At 38.1% G+C, this 22,531-nt stretch overlaps 1 protein-coding gene across 1 annotated transcript; it reads left to right on the top strand. All coding sequences in view use genetic code 11, as the record gives it.

Moving 5' to 3' along the window:
- Positions 1-1,301: 1,301 nt before the first annotated feature.
- EGR_01787 (Synaptosomal-associated protein 25) lies at positions 1,302-12,259 on the top strand (the record flags this gene model as incomplete). Its single annotated transcript, XM_024491036.1, has 7 exons — positions 1,302-1,390; positions 1,776-1,866; positions 6,814-6,855; positions 8,398-8,513; positions 9,088-9,210; positions 11,737-11,881; positions 12,197-12,259. 7 exons carry the CDS (start codon positions 1,302-1,304, stop codon positions 12,257-12,259), a joined length of 669 nt encoding a protein of 222 aa, XP_024354492.1.
- Between the last annotated feature and the right edge of the window lie 10,272 nt (positions 12,260-22,531).

Below are 22,531 nucleotides of genomic sequence, written 5' to 3'. Positions count from 1 at the left end.
ATCGTCTTAAACAAGGTCTGTGTTATTATCAAAATCAGGGTGAAAAACAGCGCTAAAACACCTTCACGTTTAAAAGTCAGCTGTGCAATATTTACACTACTCATATGAAACTTCTAGAGGAGAAGTGTGGGGTGAACTCGAACCTCATGTTCGAGGAGTAGTCAGCATCCCCCGAGCCAGAGGAGAGCCGAGTCTCGGTCTCCCTAGGCCTCTATCCATCCCCTTTGACGCCAGCCTATAAATATGTCCAAGTCTAATTAGCACTTCTTTTTAAGAATATAAAATTATGGAAAGAAAAAATGATTGGGGGTCGTGCTACACTTAGCATAGTGCATTTATTATTAATTATTATAACCTGTAGAATAACCTAAAAATTTGATTTTGTAAAGGAAATATTGCTGCTTCGCGTGTCAATACTATGTATTTTGGTTGATTTGAGCCAGGCAATAAGCAATTATATGGTACGGTTTCTAGACACAATGTCACTGTGTAGCAATAGTGTGTATAAATTAAAATTTTTATCTAAACAATACATTACAATGCGCAGGTTTAAGGCTAATTACAGTCAAGCATGATGAATAATTATTTTTGTCGCACCAAAGGACAATGATACTAGCAAATATTTAGATATGTTTCAATTGTTTTACCGGGCTAAGATGACTTGACCTGCACCCATACTCTGGGGTTTTCGACACTATTCGGGTAGGTGGGTCTGCGCTTGTTGTCCTGTTTTTTTAGTGGTCATCTGACCTGCCTAATTAGTGATCACTGTAAACTGCTTTCTAACCAAAATTTGACTAACCTTTGTATACGACTTCCACAGTGACACATGGTGTAACCTAGCAATGATTTTCTACATTTAAGTGGCCCATAGTGAACTGTTTAGTCAGAACTTATCATGTGGGAGTAAGCTTTGGTATATTTCCCATACAAGTAATGCATTATCTTTGAGTTTTTATTTGGAATTACTTAATGCAACACACCAACGACTTACCACCTAGGACTTTCTAACAAACTGTACCCTTTTAATTGAACCATAGCTCAACTTAGCACTTTAGCAATTCAGAAGGGGGGTGATCATGCTAATTCTTTTGGTGCTTGTAGTTCTTTGTGCAATTTATTGAGGCCATCAAATCAGATGTCGGGTCAGGACCTTGTTGGCCATTTTTGATTTCTTGAGAACTATGCGGGGGTCTTCTTGTTTTCTTATTTGCAGTACTGGATTCATTAATCTAGTATTCTTGAAACTATATGATCCACTGTGTGGTCTGCGTCGAATCTGATTATGTGCTTCTGATTGGATGGAAAGCCCATGCTTTTTCGCAAGTAGCGTAGCAACAAAAGTTATTTTGGAGGGTCTTGAAAGTTCGATGGATTTTGGTAAATTCCTGTTGTTCTTTTCCAACAGGTTCTCTCATGATATTCAACTTTTCAATGAGCTTAACTTACGTTTTATGCCCCAGTCCAGTAGCATCAGTGATATGTGTTCATAATATAATTTTTTTAGACTTGGTTAGCAGATAACAGTTTTCGATTACTGTGAATAACCAAGGCTGCGACTCACATTTAAGGCTTGGCACAAAAATATAATAATGACTTTTTACTAGTAAAGTTTACTTTGCATTCACTGTCTTCACGTTTTTATTTATTGCCTCACAACTCCAAATTCAAACGCATCATTTACCCAGCATAGAAATTAAGAAGTGAGAACCATAATAGCGAATAGGTGATTAAAAGAAAGCACCATTGATTGACAGTTCCTACGCATTTTTAAGCTTCGAGCAGTCAACGGCAATGGACGAACCCCCTGCGCAGATGACTGAACTTGACCAGATCAAGTATAAAATGAATGCCGTTACGGACGAGGTGAGTTGCTACGGCTAGAAGAATGTATGATTATGTGTTGTTTAGTCATGCCCTATATGCAAAAGGTTTTTTATTGGCCAGAAAAGCAAATGGCTCAGTTCTTTGGAGTACTCTCCGTACAACCATTTCATTGGTAGATTGGTTGAATAGATGTTTTTTTGCTAACCAATTAGAAATGAGCGTGCGGAGTAAACTGGGCATTTTTCATGCTACCAAGCCAGATGTTGGTCGTCGGTGCCATACTGCTGAAGGACTTAGCAAAATGGATTATTCTCGGTTTATAGAAGATTTTGGCACGAATTGAGAAAAGAACCCGTTCCTTCATCCGTCTTTTCATTTGTATGTATTATACCCAAAGAAGAATTTCCGTAAAGTTACAAGTCTACTACTAAAATGTTTGGAAACCGAGGGGAAAAGAATTCAATATCTGATCGCCTTAGGCCCTGTGGCCCTGATGAGATTCGGATGGAAGATGGGACTGTGAGGATTATGACTGAGGTAGAATTGCTTGATAGGCGGATTGATGATGCCACGGAAGAGGTTAGATTTGGTTTCGCAACCATTCTCTTTTATCACTTTCTAGAAGTTTTATGAACCATAAACACTCTTGGTTATTTACCGTGTCTCATTTTATGTACATTACAACGACTTCTCAGCATTAGCTTGTCATGCCTATTTTTCCTAATTTTTATTTCCTTTCACGTTTCCATGGCTTCGGTTCACGCATGTTACTACTAAAGAACCCTTTAATCATGACATTAATACATTGCTTATTACATTTATTACCGTTCCGTTGCAGTGCCAAAGTCTATGTTCTAATCTATGTTTCGCTCGGACACATTTCAAGTGCTCACTACTTGGGAGCAAATTAGGTACACGTCAAGAAAACCCAAGACATTGTTTGGTCAGCTGGGTTTTTACGATTTTTCATACTGGCCACATCGACCTGTTTTTCTGGTTAATTTTTCCTTCCGTATCTTCATGGGCAAATATCACCCCTCCGCTCTTCCTGGATCATTTTATTTATTCTTTAAAATGTTGAAGTAGAATTAAATCTATGGTATTTAAAGATCTTTGTTAGCAAAAGGAGGCAATGTAGTTTTTTTAGTTAAATCCAATTGTTGACGAATTTTGTTGGAGTAAGTTTGGTATCGTTTTAGTATTCTCATGAAAAAATAAGTCTTTCATAAAAAGACCAATTTAATGTGCATGAAATTGCAGGGCCGTAAAATATAAATGTTGAAAGACTTGTGCATTTCAACAGTCAGGCTGTCTCTCAAAAGAGATTAGGCCTTAATGGAAGTTTTCAATGATGCTTGAAGTGATTTAGGCATTGGTTGGGAGAAAGTAACACCCCATCTTTTACACCTGTAAATAAAGCAAATCATTTGGAGGGATCATGCGTTACACTATCCCTCTCCCACGAAGTTATAGGTACCGAAAATTGCCTCGATTTGCTCAAAATTATAAATATTTTGCCCTTAATATTAGTAGTTGAATCAACATGTCTCAAGACATACTCCTCAGAAAACTTGGCCCATTTGGTCTTTGAGACGATGGTAGGTAATATTGATTCTCTACTCCTTTTGCCACGTCATTGTGTTATGGATGCAAATCTATAATGATGACAGTATCAACGAGGAGTTGATCGATTGTGATCATTGACATAACCTTTTTGTCCATCTGGGCTTTGGAAGTTTCACAAAATATATGGAAATAATTGGCTGAATTGTGGCCGGTACGAATGGGCCTGGGAGATAATCTGAATTTGGGTGGTGTCAACTTCCCAACAAAGCTAAAGCGCTCACCCGTGTAACGTGCCTCCGTCTATGGCCTTCTGCAGCGGATGTTATGCGAATATTAGTCATTTCAGGTATGAACGCATCCGCCCCTTAGTGTATTGCTCATAAGTGTGTGTTTAATGGATACGAAGAAAATCCATTACGTTTACCCTATTTACTTATTTATTATTTTCTGAACTACAATTGATATCCGAAAAAAATTGAAGTCATACCCGAAGTGCCTTTTTGGGTCCTATCTAGAAACTTGAGGTATCATGACTCCCTTTCTACTTGTTTCGGTTCATTAGCCCGAATCGTTAAAGTTTTTGCAATTGAGTCCGTTTGTCAGATCGACATTTACAACAGCCCTTTCCTACCTACTTCTCCCATGGAAAATGTGAATAAAGAATAAATAACGAGAAGTAAACGAGCAGCTGTTGTTTTGATAAATAAAGGAAATGGTGAGTTGCGTACTCCTTACAAAGGAAGGGTAATTTTCGATACGAGTAACGAAGCATTGAAGTAGGTTAAATCCTTATTTGAGTGGTAGTGTCGTTTTATGCTTGTTTCCAGGCGCCGTTCTGTGCTTTTACCCTCATTACTTGTCCTTATTGTTGAGCTTTGCGCTAACACTTACTGCTTCCTCTAACTATTGGACAATAGCTTGTTCTTGTTGTAGCTTTATAACGAAGCTGGTTTGCGACTTTTTCTCCCTTTGCAGAAATATTTTTTGTACTGGCTTTTATCCAATAGAGAACTGGACCGCCAGATTTAGGTACAGCTTACCGTTAAATCAACAAGCGAGTAAGTATTCAGTAGATTTTATCGCTGTCATTGCTCACTCCCATACTCGTAGAAATTCAAATGAAAGGTATAATTCGAGGTTGAGGTTTCTTGAATTAGTGTTGGAACCATACTTTACTTCTTGCAAGTCACAGACCATACTATGCGTAAGAATTTCACCTTACAGCGCTACTTTTGTGTATCCCAAAGTTGCGTTAATATGGGTTATTTCCCCCACATTTATAACCATTTACTCAATGGACTCCAATTTGTTTGTAGCAGGAAATAATTATCTGTGCAATTAGAGATGTGTTGCGTCGAAATACTCGAATACTTTTTAATTGGACAAATCCAATCTTACAATTTGTACCCTAAAGCATTTTCAAAACATTTAATACCAAATTCTTCAGACCTTGGGCTTGATTTTTCGTGATACCAAAAAAAATCACCTTGGAATTTTTGACATTTCCCGAATTATTTTAGAATACAACGGTAAGCAGGATTTTGCTAACCACTCCTCATGGTGTCTTGAAATTCCGGTGATCGCCATCATTTTTCAAACAGCCCTTTTGGTTTCATTGGCGAACGAATCGTTTGAGTAGACCGCAAACGCTTTTGTAGCTTACAGTGTATCTTTACTCCATCACTGTTCGCTCAATCTTTGTGGCCTCTACTTTACATCCATGTGTTTATTGTCTCTGGGTGTGAGCGCAAGCGTCTGCAATCGCTTAGAGCGTAGTTGATGAACGGTCCTGTTTCTGTAGGCTCAGACATTTATTTCGCCTTATTCTTGTATTCGAATTTAGGAATTTTTGTTCTAGTAAGAAGTGACCTTTTCTCCCCTTTTTTAGCCCTTGGTTTGACGGTGTTTGTATTTTGAAAGGGAATGCTTCATCTAGAACGAGCAGAAATGGTACTATTTAACCCGCAATTACGCTAGAGGCAGCCTCCGATTTAGAGCTGGTCCCTCCCCCAAGTTTTTTTACTCCGCCTACGTCTCCGTCAATCTGTTCATTTCATCCCCAGACGCCATTGTATCAATGTCTACATGACGTATTGGTGGGGCGCTTTTACCGGAGATAACGTTAGGGAAGTTGTTATAAGGCAATTTTAAAATTTGGGAAATAGAAGTGGTTAATTTTATTCGGTTTCAGAAACGCATTTGGGATTTTAAAAGGCATATTACAGTGGTATCCTCGAGCTCTTATGTGCCCACTGTACTTACGTGTGGACTTAACTCGATTTTATGATAATCGAAAGTTTTCGCAGTTTGGTTGAAGATGAGAGAGAAATCTTTTTTCCAAATAGTGGTCGACTTCGGACTGTAGGTACATTCTCTTGCTGCTAAATTTCATTATGCAAAAGTGTTTTCTCCCCAGTGTAAAGCGTAAATCAAAAAACTAACAAGTTGATTTTTGGGGTCTATGAGAAAAAAGGGCGTGAGAATTGGGCTATCCGTTCGTTCTCTGCAACCATGTTTTTAATTGCATTTTAGAACAGGAAACAGCAACATTAGTTCTGTTTTATTTAAACATAAATTATGTCCTTTGAGGAGACAACTAGTCCTGTCTTTTTTTGCTCTGTGGTGTACTGGGAGGATTTAATATTGCGTCAGTACATCACATTGTAAATCGAAGGCTTTTACAGGCTCTTGCGGGCTTCGCTTACACTCATTGATGTTCAGAGATAAACCAATGGAGAACATCTCTTTAAAATTACCGACTCATCGCCGTTTGATTCGATTGCCGCTGTGTTGTTTTGGCCAGTAGAGACACTACCCAATCTCTGACTGGAAGTCTGGTAATGCGCTTACGTTCGTGAATTGCTCTAAGTGCGAACTCCGCCTGGACGGAGCCTTTGAATTACTCTCGCCACTAAACTGATCTGAGCCTAGTTAAAAGGAATCTAGTGATGCCCACGTACAAAGTTCATCAATTGAGTTCAGCTGAGAAAAGAACATTTTTGTGGGAACTAACACAGAAGTGGACTGATTTTATGCCTGGAAATGCTTTGAAGGACTTTTTTAAACACGCGGTTTCGTAGCCTTGAAAATTCGGCAACTTGGTCTAATTATATGTCATTGATGGTTTTTTTTGGCTAGGGCGTATAGTTAAGTCTGATTGACTTAAAATATCTCTGGAATAGAACAATTTCTAATTTTTCAGAAATTCATAAATTTGAGTCTGTGTGCACGATGCTTACTAATCATCTTTCAATTCTTTCGCTTCACCCATTTTTAAGACACCATTTTGAGCCACGTATTTTTTCGCCTGCCCTGACATTTCCGTATCCGAATTTTTATAGTGGGCAAGTTTACATTTTCCGAGGTGACACTGGACCGTAACGAAACTTGACAAATAATCGGTTATTTTTTGAACTTTAGTCTCTCGATGCTACACGGCGCATGATGGCAATGTGCGAGGAGGTAAGCCCTTGTGTCTGGACCAAATTTACGTACTTTGTCGACTCCTCCTTGCAAAATCGAGTCCTAAGTTTTCTCAAAAACGCGAGTTCACACAATCCTTTGTCCCTTTTACCCCCCAAACGATTTTTCGAATTTATGGATACTGCTACCTTTATTTAAACCCATCCTTACATATGTTACGCTAATTTGTTTTCAGTAACCCCTAATCTTACTATTTTAACTGTTCCAAAAACTAGGTGCCACCTTCTCTTGAAGTTGGACTTTAATGCACGATTTTGGTCGGTCTTAAACGAACCATGATCCTTTTTTGCTATAATAACCAAATTGCTCATTTTTGACCCTAATTTTGAAACTGCAATTTCATGCAAGTCTAGTGTGCTTCGAAGTCCTCCTACACCGAGAGTAACTACTTTGTAAACTCCTATTTCCCATCAGTTTCAACACTTGGCTGTTTTGCCTTGTGCAGGGTCTAACTGACGTTTAATTACGGCGCTGCACGCGATATGAAGAAAATGATATTTCATGGTTGTAAGAATTGCATTAAAAAAACGAAACCCGTCAATTACTATGGACAGCCGGGCCTGCCTTTTTATGTACATGTATCTTCTCATGACCCCCCTTTGTCAATATTGCATTTGTGTTCGCGATGTGAGATAACCTTTTGTAATTGCATACTCTGCAGGACGCTGCGTTGTATGCGAGCAATAGGAAGTTTAATTATGTTTTTCCCAGGCGATGCTAACAATTCACTGTTCAGTGTTGTTTAGCAAATAATAAAAGTGACTCCTGGTTGTCTGTTTAGAGTCCAGAAGAATAACTATTAGATATGTGACCGGTGTATGCTCCAGTGCACCTAGATTTTGCTTCGTTTTCGGGACGCCAAACAGATTTCATTCCGCTAAATAAACGTCATTTTTTGAAATCTTGCCTTAATATTGAAGCTACAGTCTTTTCTTGTTGGAATGAAGAAAGTGCTTCTTGTACTACCCATTTTAGAGGTTTTACTTCAGGATCTGGACTTTTCGTTGCTAAACAGTTGTTAAAAATGCCGAATGACTATTAATTTACTGAGGTCTTTTTAAAGGAGTCAACTCAGACTGTTTGACGCCGATTTCATGCTACAATACAACAAAGAATAAGGCTTGATTTTTGACTTGGCGAGACACCATATCTGCGGCATGTTGTTGGACGGTCGCAAACGTTTGTCAGTTTAGTGTCACCACAATAAGAACGCGCTATTCTACCCATTTCGTTCTCGAAAAGCTGTAGCAATAATTTAGTGTATTTCATCACAAACAGGCAAAAGAGGCTGGTATTTCTACATTGGTCATGTTGGATGACCAGGGCGGTAAGCAAACTTTATCCGTTGTGCGAAGGTGTTGTCATCGTCTACTTTCCGAGCAATTTATCGAGGAAAAAGTGGGTCCTGCCATTTTCCCCCTACATTGGAGTTATTGTAATCCATCCTTCAGGTGTTGTCCTGTGCCTTTCTGTGTGATAGTGAGATGGAGTTAGCTTTTTTGGCGTTCAATTATTTTAGAGCAACTGGACCGTATCAATGAGGGCATGGATCAGATTAACGAGGATATGAAGGACGCGGAAAAGAATTTGGATGATTTAAATAAATGCTGCGGTCTTTGTGTGCTGCCCTGGAACAAGTAAGCCACGTTTTACGTAATTCAGGCTCTATAAGAATCAATGAATGCGTGCTCTAAATTCTATTTTTTAATAATATCTCGTCATATCTCCCTAAATAGGAAATGAGATAGTTTTAGACAAACAGTAATTAGATTATGGCGTTCTCTCTTGTCTTTGGCAACAACAACGTTATTTCAGCCCTTTCTACACCTTTAATTTCACTTCGAGAGAGAAAAAGGTAAAACAGTGTTGTGTATTGAACATTTATCAGAGTCGCCTAGCAATCGTCACCGAACTGCGGTGATTTTAATGATTACTATCACCACAAAATTATTTCACCAAGTCATATTAACCACGGGCTGTTGGCTGATCTCTTTTGATTTCGCCTTTGTGGAACGGAATGCAAATTGGGATGCATAGAAGTTTCGTAATATGATTTTATTTTTGGGATCTGCCAAAACTCTAATACTTCGAGAACTTATTGCGTACCCACGAGAGTTTATGCTTTTTTATTGGCTACCAATTTTTATGAATGGCTGCTACTGACTTGGGCAAAGCTGTGGCGGGTTTCAATACTTTGGACCCCATTTGCAGACGGAAAGGTAAGAGTGACTTCGCAAAGCAGCTGAAGGACGAGGATGGGTTCGGTGGTGGGGATGGACCGAGAATCATCGTCGATCAGAACGGGATGGGCCCGACTGGAGGATATATCACTAGGTGAGTGGTATAGCTCCTATTTACATCCGCTCGTTTATTAGTTCACATCTGCAGTGCAGTAGGTGGGTATCTAAAACAATCCAGAAAGTGTTGAATATGGAGATTTGAGGTTTTTTTGATATCTTTCGTTGTTCATACCTCTTGCACAAAATTACTGTGACTCAATTAACACAAACTATTTACAGAACAATAAATTTATTTTCTAAAAATCCATTTTTCCGCTATTGCGACTTTATACGAACGTCACCTTATTTCTTGCTATACTTATCGGTTTCTACTTGCAAAGTCGTCTAAACAAGGTAATCACTGTCAGCTTAGTCTTTTGGTACAGATAGGTTCTTCAAAACTTTAACTGACGTTTAATCGAATTAATGGAAAAGCTTGTAACGTCAAGGAGAACAGTGAATATTTGCGGCTCGCTTTTGTTGATGAATGCGAATATATTCGATTATTCGCTCTTGGGTGGTTTTTTATTCTTTTTCAAAACCTGCCAGTATTATTGAGATTTGCTTTTCTTGAGTAGTTAGGACTCCACATCAAATGCAAGAAATTACTACTTTCTAAATTGAGCGACAAGGATTGATAGTTGTAAAATTCACGTCAGAAAAAGTGTTTGATTACTGTACCGCTAGGCTCAAATATAGATTATATACATATACATAGGTTATGTACACATGCGATGATATGTTCATTTTTTCTTACAATGAATGGAAGCATTAATTTAGGCTCAGATCAGTCTCTTACCGTTACAACTAAAAGTAAGGCGTATAATTCTTGTGTCATTCTTAATTGCTCTCTATACGAGGCATAGAGCGCAGTTGTTTGCTAACCTCGACCTCTTACCGTCTCGTTGCAATGGCTGCGTAGGCGTGTCCCAACGGTCACTGAATCTGCTCCCTTTTTCTCCTCGCCGAACTAGTGAAAGGTGGCTGTGGTGTTGTCTTCTCTCATCTTACGTCCTGTCACCGAAATGCCACATGAAAAAACAGTAGAGCTAAGCGTTTCCTTGATGCAGACCATGCTGTGCCTAATTGCATTCTATCGAGTTCACTCGTGAATACTATGCTGATGATATTAATACCAATGATCAAACAATTTGGTGAACATACGAGTTTCCCCGTGTGCACCAAATTGGTACGCACTGTGCTACTGAATGAATTTGATTTGTTTACGGTGCACTGTTCTCAACCTTCTGCTTTCTTTCCCTCCTCTGTGCTTCACAGTGCTAATCCAACTTACAAATATATTTGTTCTAGAATGTTGAAATTTTGCTTTACCCCGTTCTATGAAATAGAGTAGGCTAAAAAACTTATTTTGCTATCTTGTTATTCATTTTTATGACATGCTAGGCAAATATCATTTACAAAACGTCTTCCAAAATCCCATCTTTCAGCGTTATTTCGGCCAGAGAGTGGATTAGAGTTCCATCATATTATGCTCATGGTGTATTCCTAAGCTTGATCAAACTTATTTTTTCGGGTAATGTTTTGTCACGTGCATTACCAGAAATGTCCTAGCTAAATAATTAATGATGTCAATTAGGTCATGTACTGCACAAAAAATTGTCTTAGAAGGCATATCTTTCAATTTGTGGGTTTCTGCAGATCTGTGAACTGATCTCGTCTGTTCGAAATTGATGTTAGATTTCCAACACCATTTACGGAAACTTTTTTTTGTTTATTTTTGGCGAAAGATGCAAGAATGGGGTTTCCCCATGCTCCCACTCATCGATCTCTAGTTCACTATCATGCTAACGGCGGGGATTTCCTGCCACCAAGTTACTTAGGTGTTGCGGTTTTTCATGTACCATTGCACTTCCTGTGGGGAGCTATCATTATTCACATCACCTTGTTCTTTTTTAATTTTCCTTAGCACTTTTTGGCTGGTAGGTCTGATGATCTTTTTACTCTATGATGCCTACCTCCTAAACACGAATTTGAGGTGGCTAGTGGCTTTTTGAGCTATTTCTTTCTTCCGGATGCCTGACCTTTCTGTTAAAGGGGATAAATAAAAACAATCGTTTGAACTAAGTGCGTCTTTTTGGGGAAAATTCACACTGTAATTAAACAACTAAGTTACGGTCTCATTTCAGTACGTTAAAATGTATTGTTCTTAAATATCTCAATAATGGTTGGTTAGCGTTTGCTTGGATTATGCGTTCTCACTTCATTACATCTCCTCATTTCGAGTCTTGGGTCGAAACATACCATTTCAGCTTATGTCTTTTTGACGCATCGGCCTTGTTACGTGAAAAGATCTTTTTTAATGGCCTCGAGGATAGAACTTTATTTTGCAATGTTTTGGCGTTACCTGGACTACAATCGGCATTTAATAAAATCCTAAGTAGGCATGGAGATCAAAATAGAGCTTTCATGGCTATACCTGCCATAAAGAATCCAATTTTGCCATGGCTTAAAAATGGCTGTGTGCATAGTGGCCAGCTCAGTATGATTGGTTTGACTGCAGCCAATGCTGAAATTGTCGACTATGGTAGTTCTCATGTGTGTGTGTGTGTGTGTTTGACAGGATAACGAACGATGCGCGAGAGGACGAGATGGATCAGAACATGCAGGAGGTGGCAGGCATGATTGGTAATCTGCGCAATATGGCCATCGATATGGGCAGTGAAATCACCCAGCAAAACACGCAGGTCGAGCGCATCCACTTGAAGGTGCGTCCGCTTGTTACCTCTCACTCATGGGATTTATATCAACCTTTTTTGCAGTATCACAAAAGTCTAAAAACTACTCGGTATGTAACTAAACCTTGCTGTGTTCGGCCATCTCTCTCCCTTGTCTTATATTCAGTGTTTATGAGTAGTCAATATGTTTTGCATTTTATGTGACGCCGTCTTTCTAGGATTGGGTCATTTAAGGAAAATTATTTATGCGCAGTAGAAAATGGGACGAGTTTAAGTACAATTGATGGGGATGGAGGTTCGCATTATCGCATGCATGAATGTGACAAGAATGAGAATGGTTTTTAGGCGAAGGCGAACGCCGATCGCATAAAGAAGGCCAATGAGCAGGCGAGCAAACTGCTAAAGTGAGGGCCGAAGTGACACCTTGTCCGTTTTCATCGGCTATTCCACCTTATCTGCAAAACGGACATTCACCTTATCTCACGTACTACTGTTACTGTGTACTTTTCAACACATCAACAATGTCACCACACCAATGGACGTCACCTCCATACCGAGATGTTCCACAATCTTACGGCACTGCTAATAACAGAAATGTTTTATGCTATATGGGTCTGCTCGCTCATATATATTCCAGTTTTTTGAGTTCCCTCCCTCCCTACTACCACTCCACCCACCTGCCATTGCGTTTCCCTGTCTCAGAGCTATGCATTCCTCTCCCCCGCTGTACGTCTCTGGGTATCTGTGCTTATACACCTACTTATTTACCTATCAGTACTAGGTTGCCCGATGGATTTTGTGCGCCTGCAGTTATTTCCCTAGTTCGAGAAACTATTTATCCACATCATAACCCTCTATTGTTTTTTCTTCGCGCATAGTGGTGCATCAATGAAAACAAATCACATGTATGGACATAATTTTACTGACTTGCTCCCTTTTCCTGAAACAATGAGTTAGAGCAATTTCCATTACTTAATTATGACCTCCAACTGAGTTATACTAGATTTTGATGTTACAAAAGCTGATTCTGACATTAACCCCTATTAGTGCCTATTGGAATTTCAGAAAGACTGAGATTTGTGAATCATCGAGCATCTGTGATACTGCTTTAAATTGGCCAGAGTCAGTGTGGAGCAGTGACTTCTTATCACGGTGAGAACGCAAGCCAATTAACTTATCCATGGAAGAGAGCTTGGCAAGAATAAACTTCTGGACCCAAAATGCAAATCTGTGATTCGGACGCTTGTACTCGGTTGAATCTACAGAAATTGTTATTTACGAAGGGCTGTTGAGAACCGGTTTTTAATTCGTCGATCACTTTTAGTAGAAGAGAGTGCCCAAGTTGCTTCAAGAAGGCCATTTGCCATGCCTCAGTGAAAATAAGGGGGACTAGAGATAGTTACGTGAATTTGACCGTGATTAAGTTGCGATACTGAAGTATTAGAAGACTTCAAATATCGGGAGGGCTTTCGATTGGTTGCTCGGGTGAGTCATTTTTACGCTGCAGGAAGTCATTGTCATCAACTCACCTAAGAAGTAAAGATATTCCTGGGATTAAAGCGTGGGTATTTGACCACGTGCGTGAGAGCTACCATTACTGAATAGTTACTTAGAATCAGTGATTCGTATCATTGTGACCGACTCAGATGCTAAGATGATAGTTTGAAATGGTTTCTTGAGGCGAAACCAGATGTTAGCTTAAAAGGAGAATACGTAAAAGGAGGCTACGGAAGAATTTTATTTGCTTTTGAGGTGGGAATCGGGTAGTACTGAGGGGCATTTTGATTATATCGGTATTATCAAGCTGAAAACTACTACATCTTCCGTCTCACTGCTGAGTACTCTAATGCAGCCGTGTATGGTTTTTATGGCTAACACAAAGGCTACGACAAAATTCGGTTAAGTAAGTACTTCAGCTAACCAGGAAGTGGCATTGACTAATCAGAGGTGAGGATTGTGAATTAGCCAAGTCGAATTTTATTTGGCGAGGAATTATTTTTTGAGGCTTCCATTAACTATTTCTTTCGAGTGACTCATGCCAAAAGGGCTGACATTATGACAGCAATCTGACTGCTTCTTCAAAAGTACGCCTTTTTAATGAAACACCCAGAGCTGGGTTTTAATAAATGGTGAAGTCCCGGATACGAAGATATTGAGGGTTTTTTGGCATGGTAAAGTTTTTGAGATCATGGCTGCAAAGCGAGATCTACCACTTTAACGGCCTAAACGTGGCAAACCATTTCCCTACCCGGACTGCCTGTTTTCGGGGAAAGCACCCATATTCCGACAATCTTCATAATTGCAAGTAGTTTAATTTGCTTTGCTTTCATTTTGGTAAAGTAATGATGAATTTGGTGCAAAATTACATGTTTTCTCATTAAAAAAGAGAAGTAGTAGTTTTAGACCAATGCTGACGTCTACTACTGCTGTAAGTTTCGTTGATATTTTACGCTTTGGGCTGAAAATATGCCCAGGTTTCCTTTGTTAAATTCAACGAGCCAAACATTCCCAACTCGTGAGAAATTCACTCAGCGTAATAGATGAAGACATTGGGAAGCGCATTTCGTCCAGGCCCCATTTCTCCTTAATGAACGTGGATATTTTTTGAGAAAATTCTTACATCACAATTAAGTAAGTTAGAAAGCTGAACTCTGAGTAGACGACTACTCTCCTAGGTTTGCCAATTGTTCGATTTGAGGTTGGTTCGGCACATTAATTTACGTTAGTAAATAAGAGTTTGAGTTAAGTAAGGCCGTGTAGATACAGTTTCATTAACGATGATTGGAAAAAAGCATCACCAGTTAATCGAATAATCACATGGTTGTGTGGTGACCACTTGCAGCTATCAAAGTGTTGAGGGACAGTTTGCTATGCTGTGCCTAGGTATTGGCAAATTAAAATCTTTGCAGTTTTACTTTTGATAAAACTTCCTCGGAGAATAATCTGCAAGTATGTACTTTTAGAAGGTTAAAGTCAACCAATGTTGCGAGGCTGTAGATAGTAAATTGGATATTAGCTGAGACAATGCTTGATATTTGCTTTAAGTTAGTTTATGCCTGCTGTTAACCGGACGGTTTATAATATTCGGCACAAGAGTAGACTTTGAAAAAGCGGGTGAGATGGTGATTTGTTTCACACTTTATAGAGTACAAGTTAGGGCGATTTTCGGGGCATTAGACGCATTGATCTAAAAATGATCTCAGAAAATACAAAGGAGTGAAATCAAACTAAATAATAGTTGACTTTTGCCAATTTCCCTTTCTCAGTGTGGAGTCGGGTAGCTATGGCGTTTATTACCATCATGAACCTCGTAAGTTATCAGCTTATGGAACCGTTCACTTTGTGTCGAAATCCATAGTGTTAGTGAAACTCTAACAATAATTGATCATGACTTTGGAGAACTTTGGGTTTTCTGTTTAAACTGAATTGCAGATCTCTTCAGGTGTGTCGAACAAAAGATGTTTTTGCTAATTTTGGCTAAAAAGTTCAAGCAATGCTTTAATTCATTCCCGATTCTTCTACTGCCTCAGCTATAGAGTACAGTGTTTTTCAAAGTAATTAAAGCTGACTAAAGCATAAAATGATTTGGATACTTGGATGCGGTATTATTTTGAAAACTTTGTAGGTAATTTATCATTAAGATAAAATATTGCTAAATACAGTGGATTCTAAGACCCACCAAAGTGTTATATTGGGCTTACCCGTTTAAATCAATGGGAAGGCCAGTTTATTACACTAAAGTACGATCAACAGTGTTTTAATTTTTGACAACAGAAATCTTTGGCGGCATAATAAAACAAAGTTTACCACGTGCTTGCTGTAAACGTAGCAATATTTTACACCATTATCCATGTAAATGCTATGCTTTCAATTCGCCATTCACCTACCCTCTTTACAAGAAACTTTTGTCTTAAATGAAGCTCAAATTCTACTTTCAAGTGCAGGCTGTTTGTTATAAGTCCAAAGGAAGAGTAGAATGAAGTTTCAAGTAGTTTAGAACATGAATTTTAAAAAGAGGCTTTTGTACTTTGATTGGCGATCGGAAACGATAATCTAGAGCCTCAACATTTCTCTGGTGGAAGAGAAAAGAGGAATAAAACAATCGATGCCGTATTTCATATTATTATTATTATTACTTTTCAATGATATTTATGTTGTATGTTGATTGAATGCATTGGGTGATGTCGGTGGCACAAAAATAAAAACAAAGCCATTGTAAAAATCGTCAACACCAACGAATTGGGGGTTTTGGTGTCAGAAAAAGAGAAACTGCGAAGAGATACACCTTTCACTATCAGGCCAGATTACATAGTGAAATGCCGAAACAGCGTCTGCCATAAAAAACCGCAGCAGACTAGTATTGGTCCCTCGGTATCCCTCAACGCGCACAACGTCAAACAAAAGTGCGCATTAAGGGTTGTCTGCGTCTCAATGCGAATTTTTGTTTTAATGGGTAGGAGGGACTGAGCGAAAGTTCTGTCATTGGTTGTTTTTAGTACACTTGTAATATTATTTAAAAAAATGATCATTTGAAGAACAAAAATAGTTCATTCTAACTAGAACCTAGTTATGAGGAAAGCATTTTGCTTAATAAGCAAAAGTGACATGCTCTTTCATCATCAAACTAGGGTTCAATTGTGCACCGCATAAAATGTCATCGTGTTGTTAATGAATAGTGTCAGAGCTTCCAACTCATCAATTGAAAGATCGACAATGGGGAACAAGCATTCAATCGAAGTACAATTTCCTTCTGCTCCTTATGGTATCGCGACCTGTCATCAACTGCTCTTAGACAAGCCTCTTTTTGTACCGGCCACAAAGGTACTAATTTTAAAGCAGGTATCCACAAAATATCACAAATGCCCATTTTGAACGCTTAATAATCGTTGGCATAAACTACGCATCAAGCCGTATCCGTATAAGCCTAACATTTTAGTCACTAAAATAGCACGAATAAGTAAACACAACGCTTTGCTTAAATAAAGTGATGTGATAAAGTTACGCAGAGCTGAGCAAAAGTGGTGAGTTGAAGCATTAACAATCTTTGAATATGCTAAAGTAGTAGTGAAATTAGATTTGCTGAGCTAAATTTTTGACAGCTACAGATGTAGACATATCAGAAGCTGAGGTAAATTTGATCGAACTTAGTAACTGTTAGGTCTTAGTTTAGATGGAAAAGCGGCGCATACCTGTATTTGATTGAACCTATTGCCCACACATACTATGCAAGGACTAATTTATTTCTGGAGAAAAAAATTTAAGCGAAGATAGGTTTTCATTGTACCTTGTAGTATTATTCATTAACCCTCCAACAGTAATTTTCTGGTTGCCAGTAGAGATATATAAATGTAATCTATTTTGCAGATTCCTGAGTTTCTCTGAACTTCATTCCGGGCTTGTTTTACTTACACAATCAGTAAAAATAAAGGCTCATGAAACACTTGAATCCAATTGACAGCTTACACCAATAGAAGTAAAGGTTTTTAAGCTAAGAGCTTGAACGATATGAAGTGACTTATGAAGCTGGTAAAATGAGGCCCGTAGCATTTTTTCAGAAAGTATCACATTCTGGTGCACATCTAGTGACACTTTCAGCAAGCAATACACTTTACATAATTGGATGAAGTAACTGACTTAGGATACAAATCTGAGAAATAACTGGAATATTCCGTGGTGGTTTAATTCGCGGGCTGTGGATGAAATATCAGTGCTCGTGGAGCAACCATGTCTAAACGAATGCCACAAAGCAGCATTTAAAAGCGAAAGAATGCGCATGAAATGCGTGCATTTTTTTTGAGAGGTAAATAAAACAGCAAATGGGCCAAGGGTCTAAATAAAATTTAGAAGACATGTTTACCAACTTGTCGGTTTTGCTATCAGATATGCATATATAGGAGCACTTGAGTAGCTAAAATCTAATCCAAACATTTTGCTTGCATATTTGAATGTTTTAAGTTATCATTCTCAGAAACACAAAGATTTCTGGGAATATGTAACTCCACCGCGGAGTTTAAGTAGGTCTTTTCCTCTAATTGATGGACCGTATTGGTTGTCGGGGAATTAAAGGTTGTCCTAATGTTTGCTTCCAGAACATAAACAAAAGCTGCAGTGCTCGTTATACAGAATGAGGAGTTGTTAGATGTAATGGAGACTGCCTACTACAAAAGCAGGATCTAACAAACAAAGCAGTCGAGATCTTTATCCAACAATGCCATAGTAATCAGTTACTAATTACCCAGTGTTTCCCACGTATTGTGTAAAAAATAAAAAAGGTGGCGGTACTTCTTGAATAGCCAGCAAAAGGACGATTTTAGGAGTGTTTGCAAACTTTTGTATTGGATTGACAAATTCGAACAAACATAAATTAACCGTGAATTTTGATTGCGGTTAAATTCACAAATCCATGTTTAATTCAACTTAGGATGGAGATAATTCCTCATTTGTCTTTTGTCTATGAGGGCTGAACGGCTGAACGTTTAAAAAGAGAGATAAGTAGTTGTCTCATTGCATAAAGGAAGACAGTGCCCCAAATAAGTTTTGAGTTAGTGAACACAAGAACACAAAGTATGAAAGCCATGGCATGCATTCTCTGATTAAAACATGGCCATATTTTGATAGAAATGAGCCAAGCTGACTGATTTGGTACTTTCATCCTTCTTCTAAAATAGCAAAAAAAAGAAAATAAAGTGCCTGGTTTTATTCCAGTATTTCTAGTGTTTTGGACTAATGCGATTTTAAGGACTCATTTTAAATGGAGTGTTTACGGCTTGCTGTGGCGCAGTTACGTGGGCAACGATTGGTCGATGATGGGCCTGCAAACCGAGTCAATTCTGAAGACAAAATTCTCCATTATTTTTTAGAATTCAAGTAGTGCTGCAAAAAGTAATTTAGGAGATCGCAAAGTTTCTCATAATAGGTATGATAAAAATATGATGCTTTGAATTATGGAAAAAAGACGCAAATTGGGGGACAGTAATGAAATCATGAGTGCGGCTTTAGACAATAAAGGAGGAAGTGCTATAATGTTACCTTAATTATAAAGGAAAGCTGTGATATCGATGATGATGTTTTGTAAGGCTAGGCTGTCTGTTATCTGGTAAAAATTTCACCGTATAAAGAAGGGCTAGAAGACTTACTGCATGCAAAGAATCACAATATCATTCAAAATTTGGTCATGATTTTGCTAAACAGGACCGTTTATCCTGTAAAGTTCAAATTCTTTGCTTAAGTGGCGTTTGTTGACGAAATAATCCCAATTTTGTTTTTTACAATGCTCAACTATACGCATTGCATTGGTGGACAACTTTATTTAGACTAATATAATTTATCTTGCGCCACACACTATTAAAAAACGTCTATAAAATACAACATTTGATCAGAAACGAAAGGAAAAAGGAGGATACTGTGTTCACAATTTAATCAAGTAAATTGCGTGCGCTAGCACTGCTGTGAACGTTTTCTGGCAGGATTCTACTGGCAAAGAAATGAAGCAGTGCTTTGCTTTGACAATTTGGTTTGTGGCTGAAATTGCTACGCCAAGAAGGGGAGTTTTATTGGGTTAGTTCTTTTTCTACTAAGTCTACGGATTTTTTATTAGAACACTTTTGCAACATCTTTGATTGTACCCTTTTGATTGCAAGACACTGAGTCAAATTACCTTTACATTTACTTTACAAAGTACCGCTTGATAAAGCGACAGACCTGTAACACATCCTCAAAATCCAAAAGCGATTTTAAGTTGGATTCAAAGTAAATGTGCTAAATATAAAGCCATGTACGCTTCAACTAGAAGTCGGCGTTTCATTCTCCCACAGCCACCTCCTTTACCAAACTTTAGCTCACTTTTGAAGGTGGGTTAAAGTGCAAATGCACAAAGTTTCCAAGTAATTGCCGCACACGTTGCAGAAAACCTGGCCTCTTTCTTAACAATAAATAACAGTGGCATTCTTTTTTAAAAAATAACACTCACATCAAATTTCCCTAAATGCGGAAAGTCACGGTTTTGTAACACTTTCAGCATGTCACAGCAGACTTTTAACAATCATTGTGAAAGTTATATGCAATAAGTTGGTGATTTGTTTAACACGCGGTTTTGGTGAAGAGGCTACTTAGGTGCTCTGCTATCGTATCTTCGTCGGGGACGTTGGCATTTGGGTCATGCCAGTAGCCCCAAGCCCTACTGTATGCCAAATATACATACATTCTGCTTATGTATTATATCCTTTCGGCTTCAAGGAAGCCTTGGGGCACTACAATTGAAGGGCAAGTTGTGTAACCTTCACCAGAACCTTCATGAATCAGTCGCAATAAAATTTTGATTATACTTCGCCTTAGAATGGGGATCTATAGTTACGAAAACGCCGCTTTAAAGCTGAGAATATGTAGCACCCTGAGACTTTCCTGAAGACGTAAAAAGGCATAAAATCTGGGCAGAATATTCACTATCTACGTAGAATAGGTCTTAAATTCAGGTCACTAGACTGAGTTACAATGACGGAGGCACTAAGTGGCGCGCTACCAAAACCGAGAGCTAAATAAACAATTTTGTAGGTTGCCTCAAAATAGAGCTCAATGGCTTCAAAAGCACCGACTTTAGTTGAGTAATAGCTAATGCTCCAAGAAAATATTCAATGCATTTTAATAAAAGTTGTGGTGACTCTTTGAACTGTAATAGGAAAATATATTCCATCTTTAGTTTAGCAGAAGAAGTTTATCCAAGAAGTATGCAGTGTAATTAGGACAACTACATATTTAAGCAAGCAGCCATTTTTACATTAATTGAAGAGACATATTTGAGATTTTAATGTGAGAGCTCTTACACGCCACTAAGCCTTATACAGATATTTTTGTTAGACTAGATAGGCATATATCAAGAACACTTAAATACAAAATATGAACGTTTGAATGCATTAGTGAACAATTTGAGCATATTCATGTTTCTTTTCTGAAGAAGCATGGTTCCATGTCATAAACAGTTTGAGGGGTTCATTTATGGCAAGAAGTTTTATGAGAATTCAAAGCACCCCAACTCGCTAGTGAATAACTTGTAATGAATTAGACAATTCAACATTTAATGACGTTAACATCCAGAATTCAGTTGACTAGATTAGTATGCAATCATAATACATTACTTTCATGCATTTATGAGCCAGATATCTCAACGCACACCAAACAGTTGCTTGAAATCAATTGCCAGCGAAAAATATAAAAGCGTACTCGGAAAGAACTTGAAGTGCGTCCGCATTTAAATTTAAAGTGAATATGAACTGCACCAAAATTCCTCTCCATTTTAAGTCGGTAAATTCATGAAGCATTGATGGGAAAAAAACATTGCAGTCGGGAGGAAACTTTGTTAATTCATGTTCAATGCGTAATTCTTGCATAAATTTTAACTTTCAGTCCCCTGAAATAATTATCAAACCCAGAGTCCTATAAATGAATTTTAGTGGTAATCAAATGAAGGAATAGACGATGATGAATAATCACCCACTAATGTTAACAAGGAATTTCACTTTACTGGCAACCGAATATGTCACTTTGGGCTTAAATTTTAATACCATTTTATTAATTTACATCAAGCCCTGCCATCAATTCTATAAATTTTAAATTTGATGTGCCATAATAATGTCATCTTATGTTCAAGGGGCATATAAATAGCTTCCGCTTAATGCAAATGCGAATTTGACCCCTGTAACTGCGAAAGGCGACACCGTTACCTTCGGGATGGCGAGTCAAGACCAATTTGTTTCAAAACGAGCTGTATTAGAAATTTGTTAGATCAAATGCTGTTTTTGACATTAGTTTTCGTTTATATCCTGATCAGTCCAGTTGTGCAAAGATTTCGTGAGCATTGGGATATTGCGCGGAGAAGGTGAGAAGGCTAGGCTTCAACTTTTTACCTTTTTATCACTTCCGTTTGCCGAAACATGTTTGTTTATGCAATATTCACCGATCCTTATAAAATTTCTGGAAAGTAATTTCACTTATAGCTATAGCACGGCTTTAATGATTACAGGTACAATTTTGATCGTAGCTATTCTAGGTTAAAAATGGCTTAAGCTTAGTGTAGTAATCGGCTGGTTTTGTTAAAACGTATTTTAATACTGGATTGTTAAAAAGTTTTTTATGGACTTTGCAATACCTTTTTTTATTATTCAGGATGCAGAAGTAGGGGAATAATTGTGCACCCATTAATTTTTACACCAAAATAAAATAGAAAGACGCAAAGTTCAGTAGACAAATTTGTCAAACGTATGTTACGGTAATGACTACAAATGACAAAGTTGTACTTTCAGTTGCATAAATGAGTGAAGCTTTGGTAGACGGTTCATCTTTTTTTAGAAATTGATTCTCACATCAAAAATCAGATTTTGGTTAACTAAAGAGGGAAGAGATAAGAAATAATCAAATTCCAACAAAACAGCAGAGCACACGATGTTTCACAAATTCAACAATTACCAAATAAATAAAGAATCGGGTAGTTAAGTAAACAGTAAATTTTGGTGATGATAGATTGCTAACTTATGCATATATTTTCGAATTTGCATTTTCAATGCATTCATATGGCTCCCAGCATAATTGCAAAGGCAGTGACTTGAGTGCTTGTGAAACCGAAACGAAGAGTCCAACAAGTACTACACATCGCCTTGAAGCCCATAATCCCAAAAACCCCTTCGAAGT

Source organism: Echinococcus granulosus (genome assembly GCF_000524195.1).
Source record: "Echinococcus granulosus chromosome Unknown EG_S00007, whole genome shotgun sequence".
Classification (NCBI taxonomy): domain Eukaryota; kingdom Metazoa; phylum Platyhelminthes; class Cestoda; order Cyclophyllidea; family Taeniidae; genus Echinococcus; species Echinococcus granulosus.
This window is presented reverse-complemented; position numbering and strand designations above follow the sequence as displayed.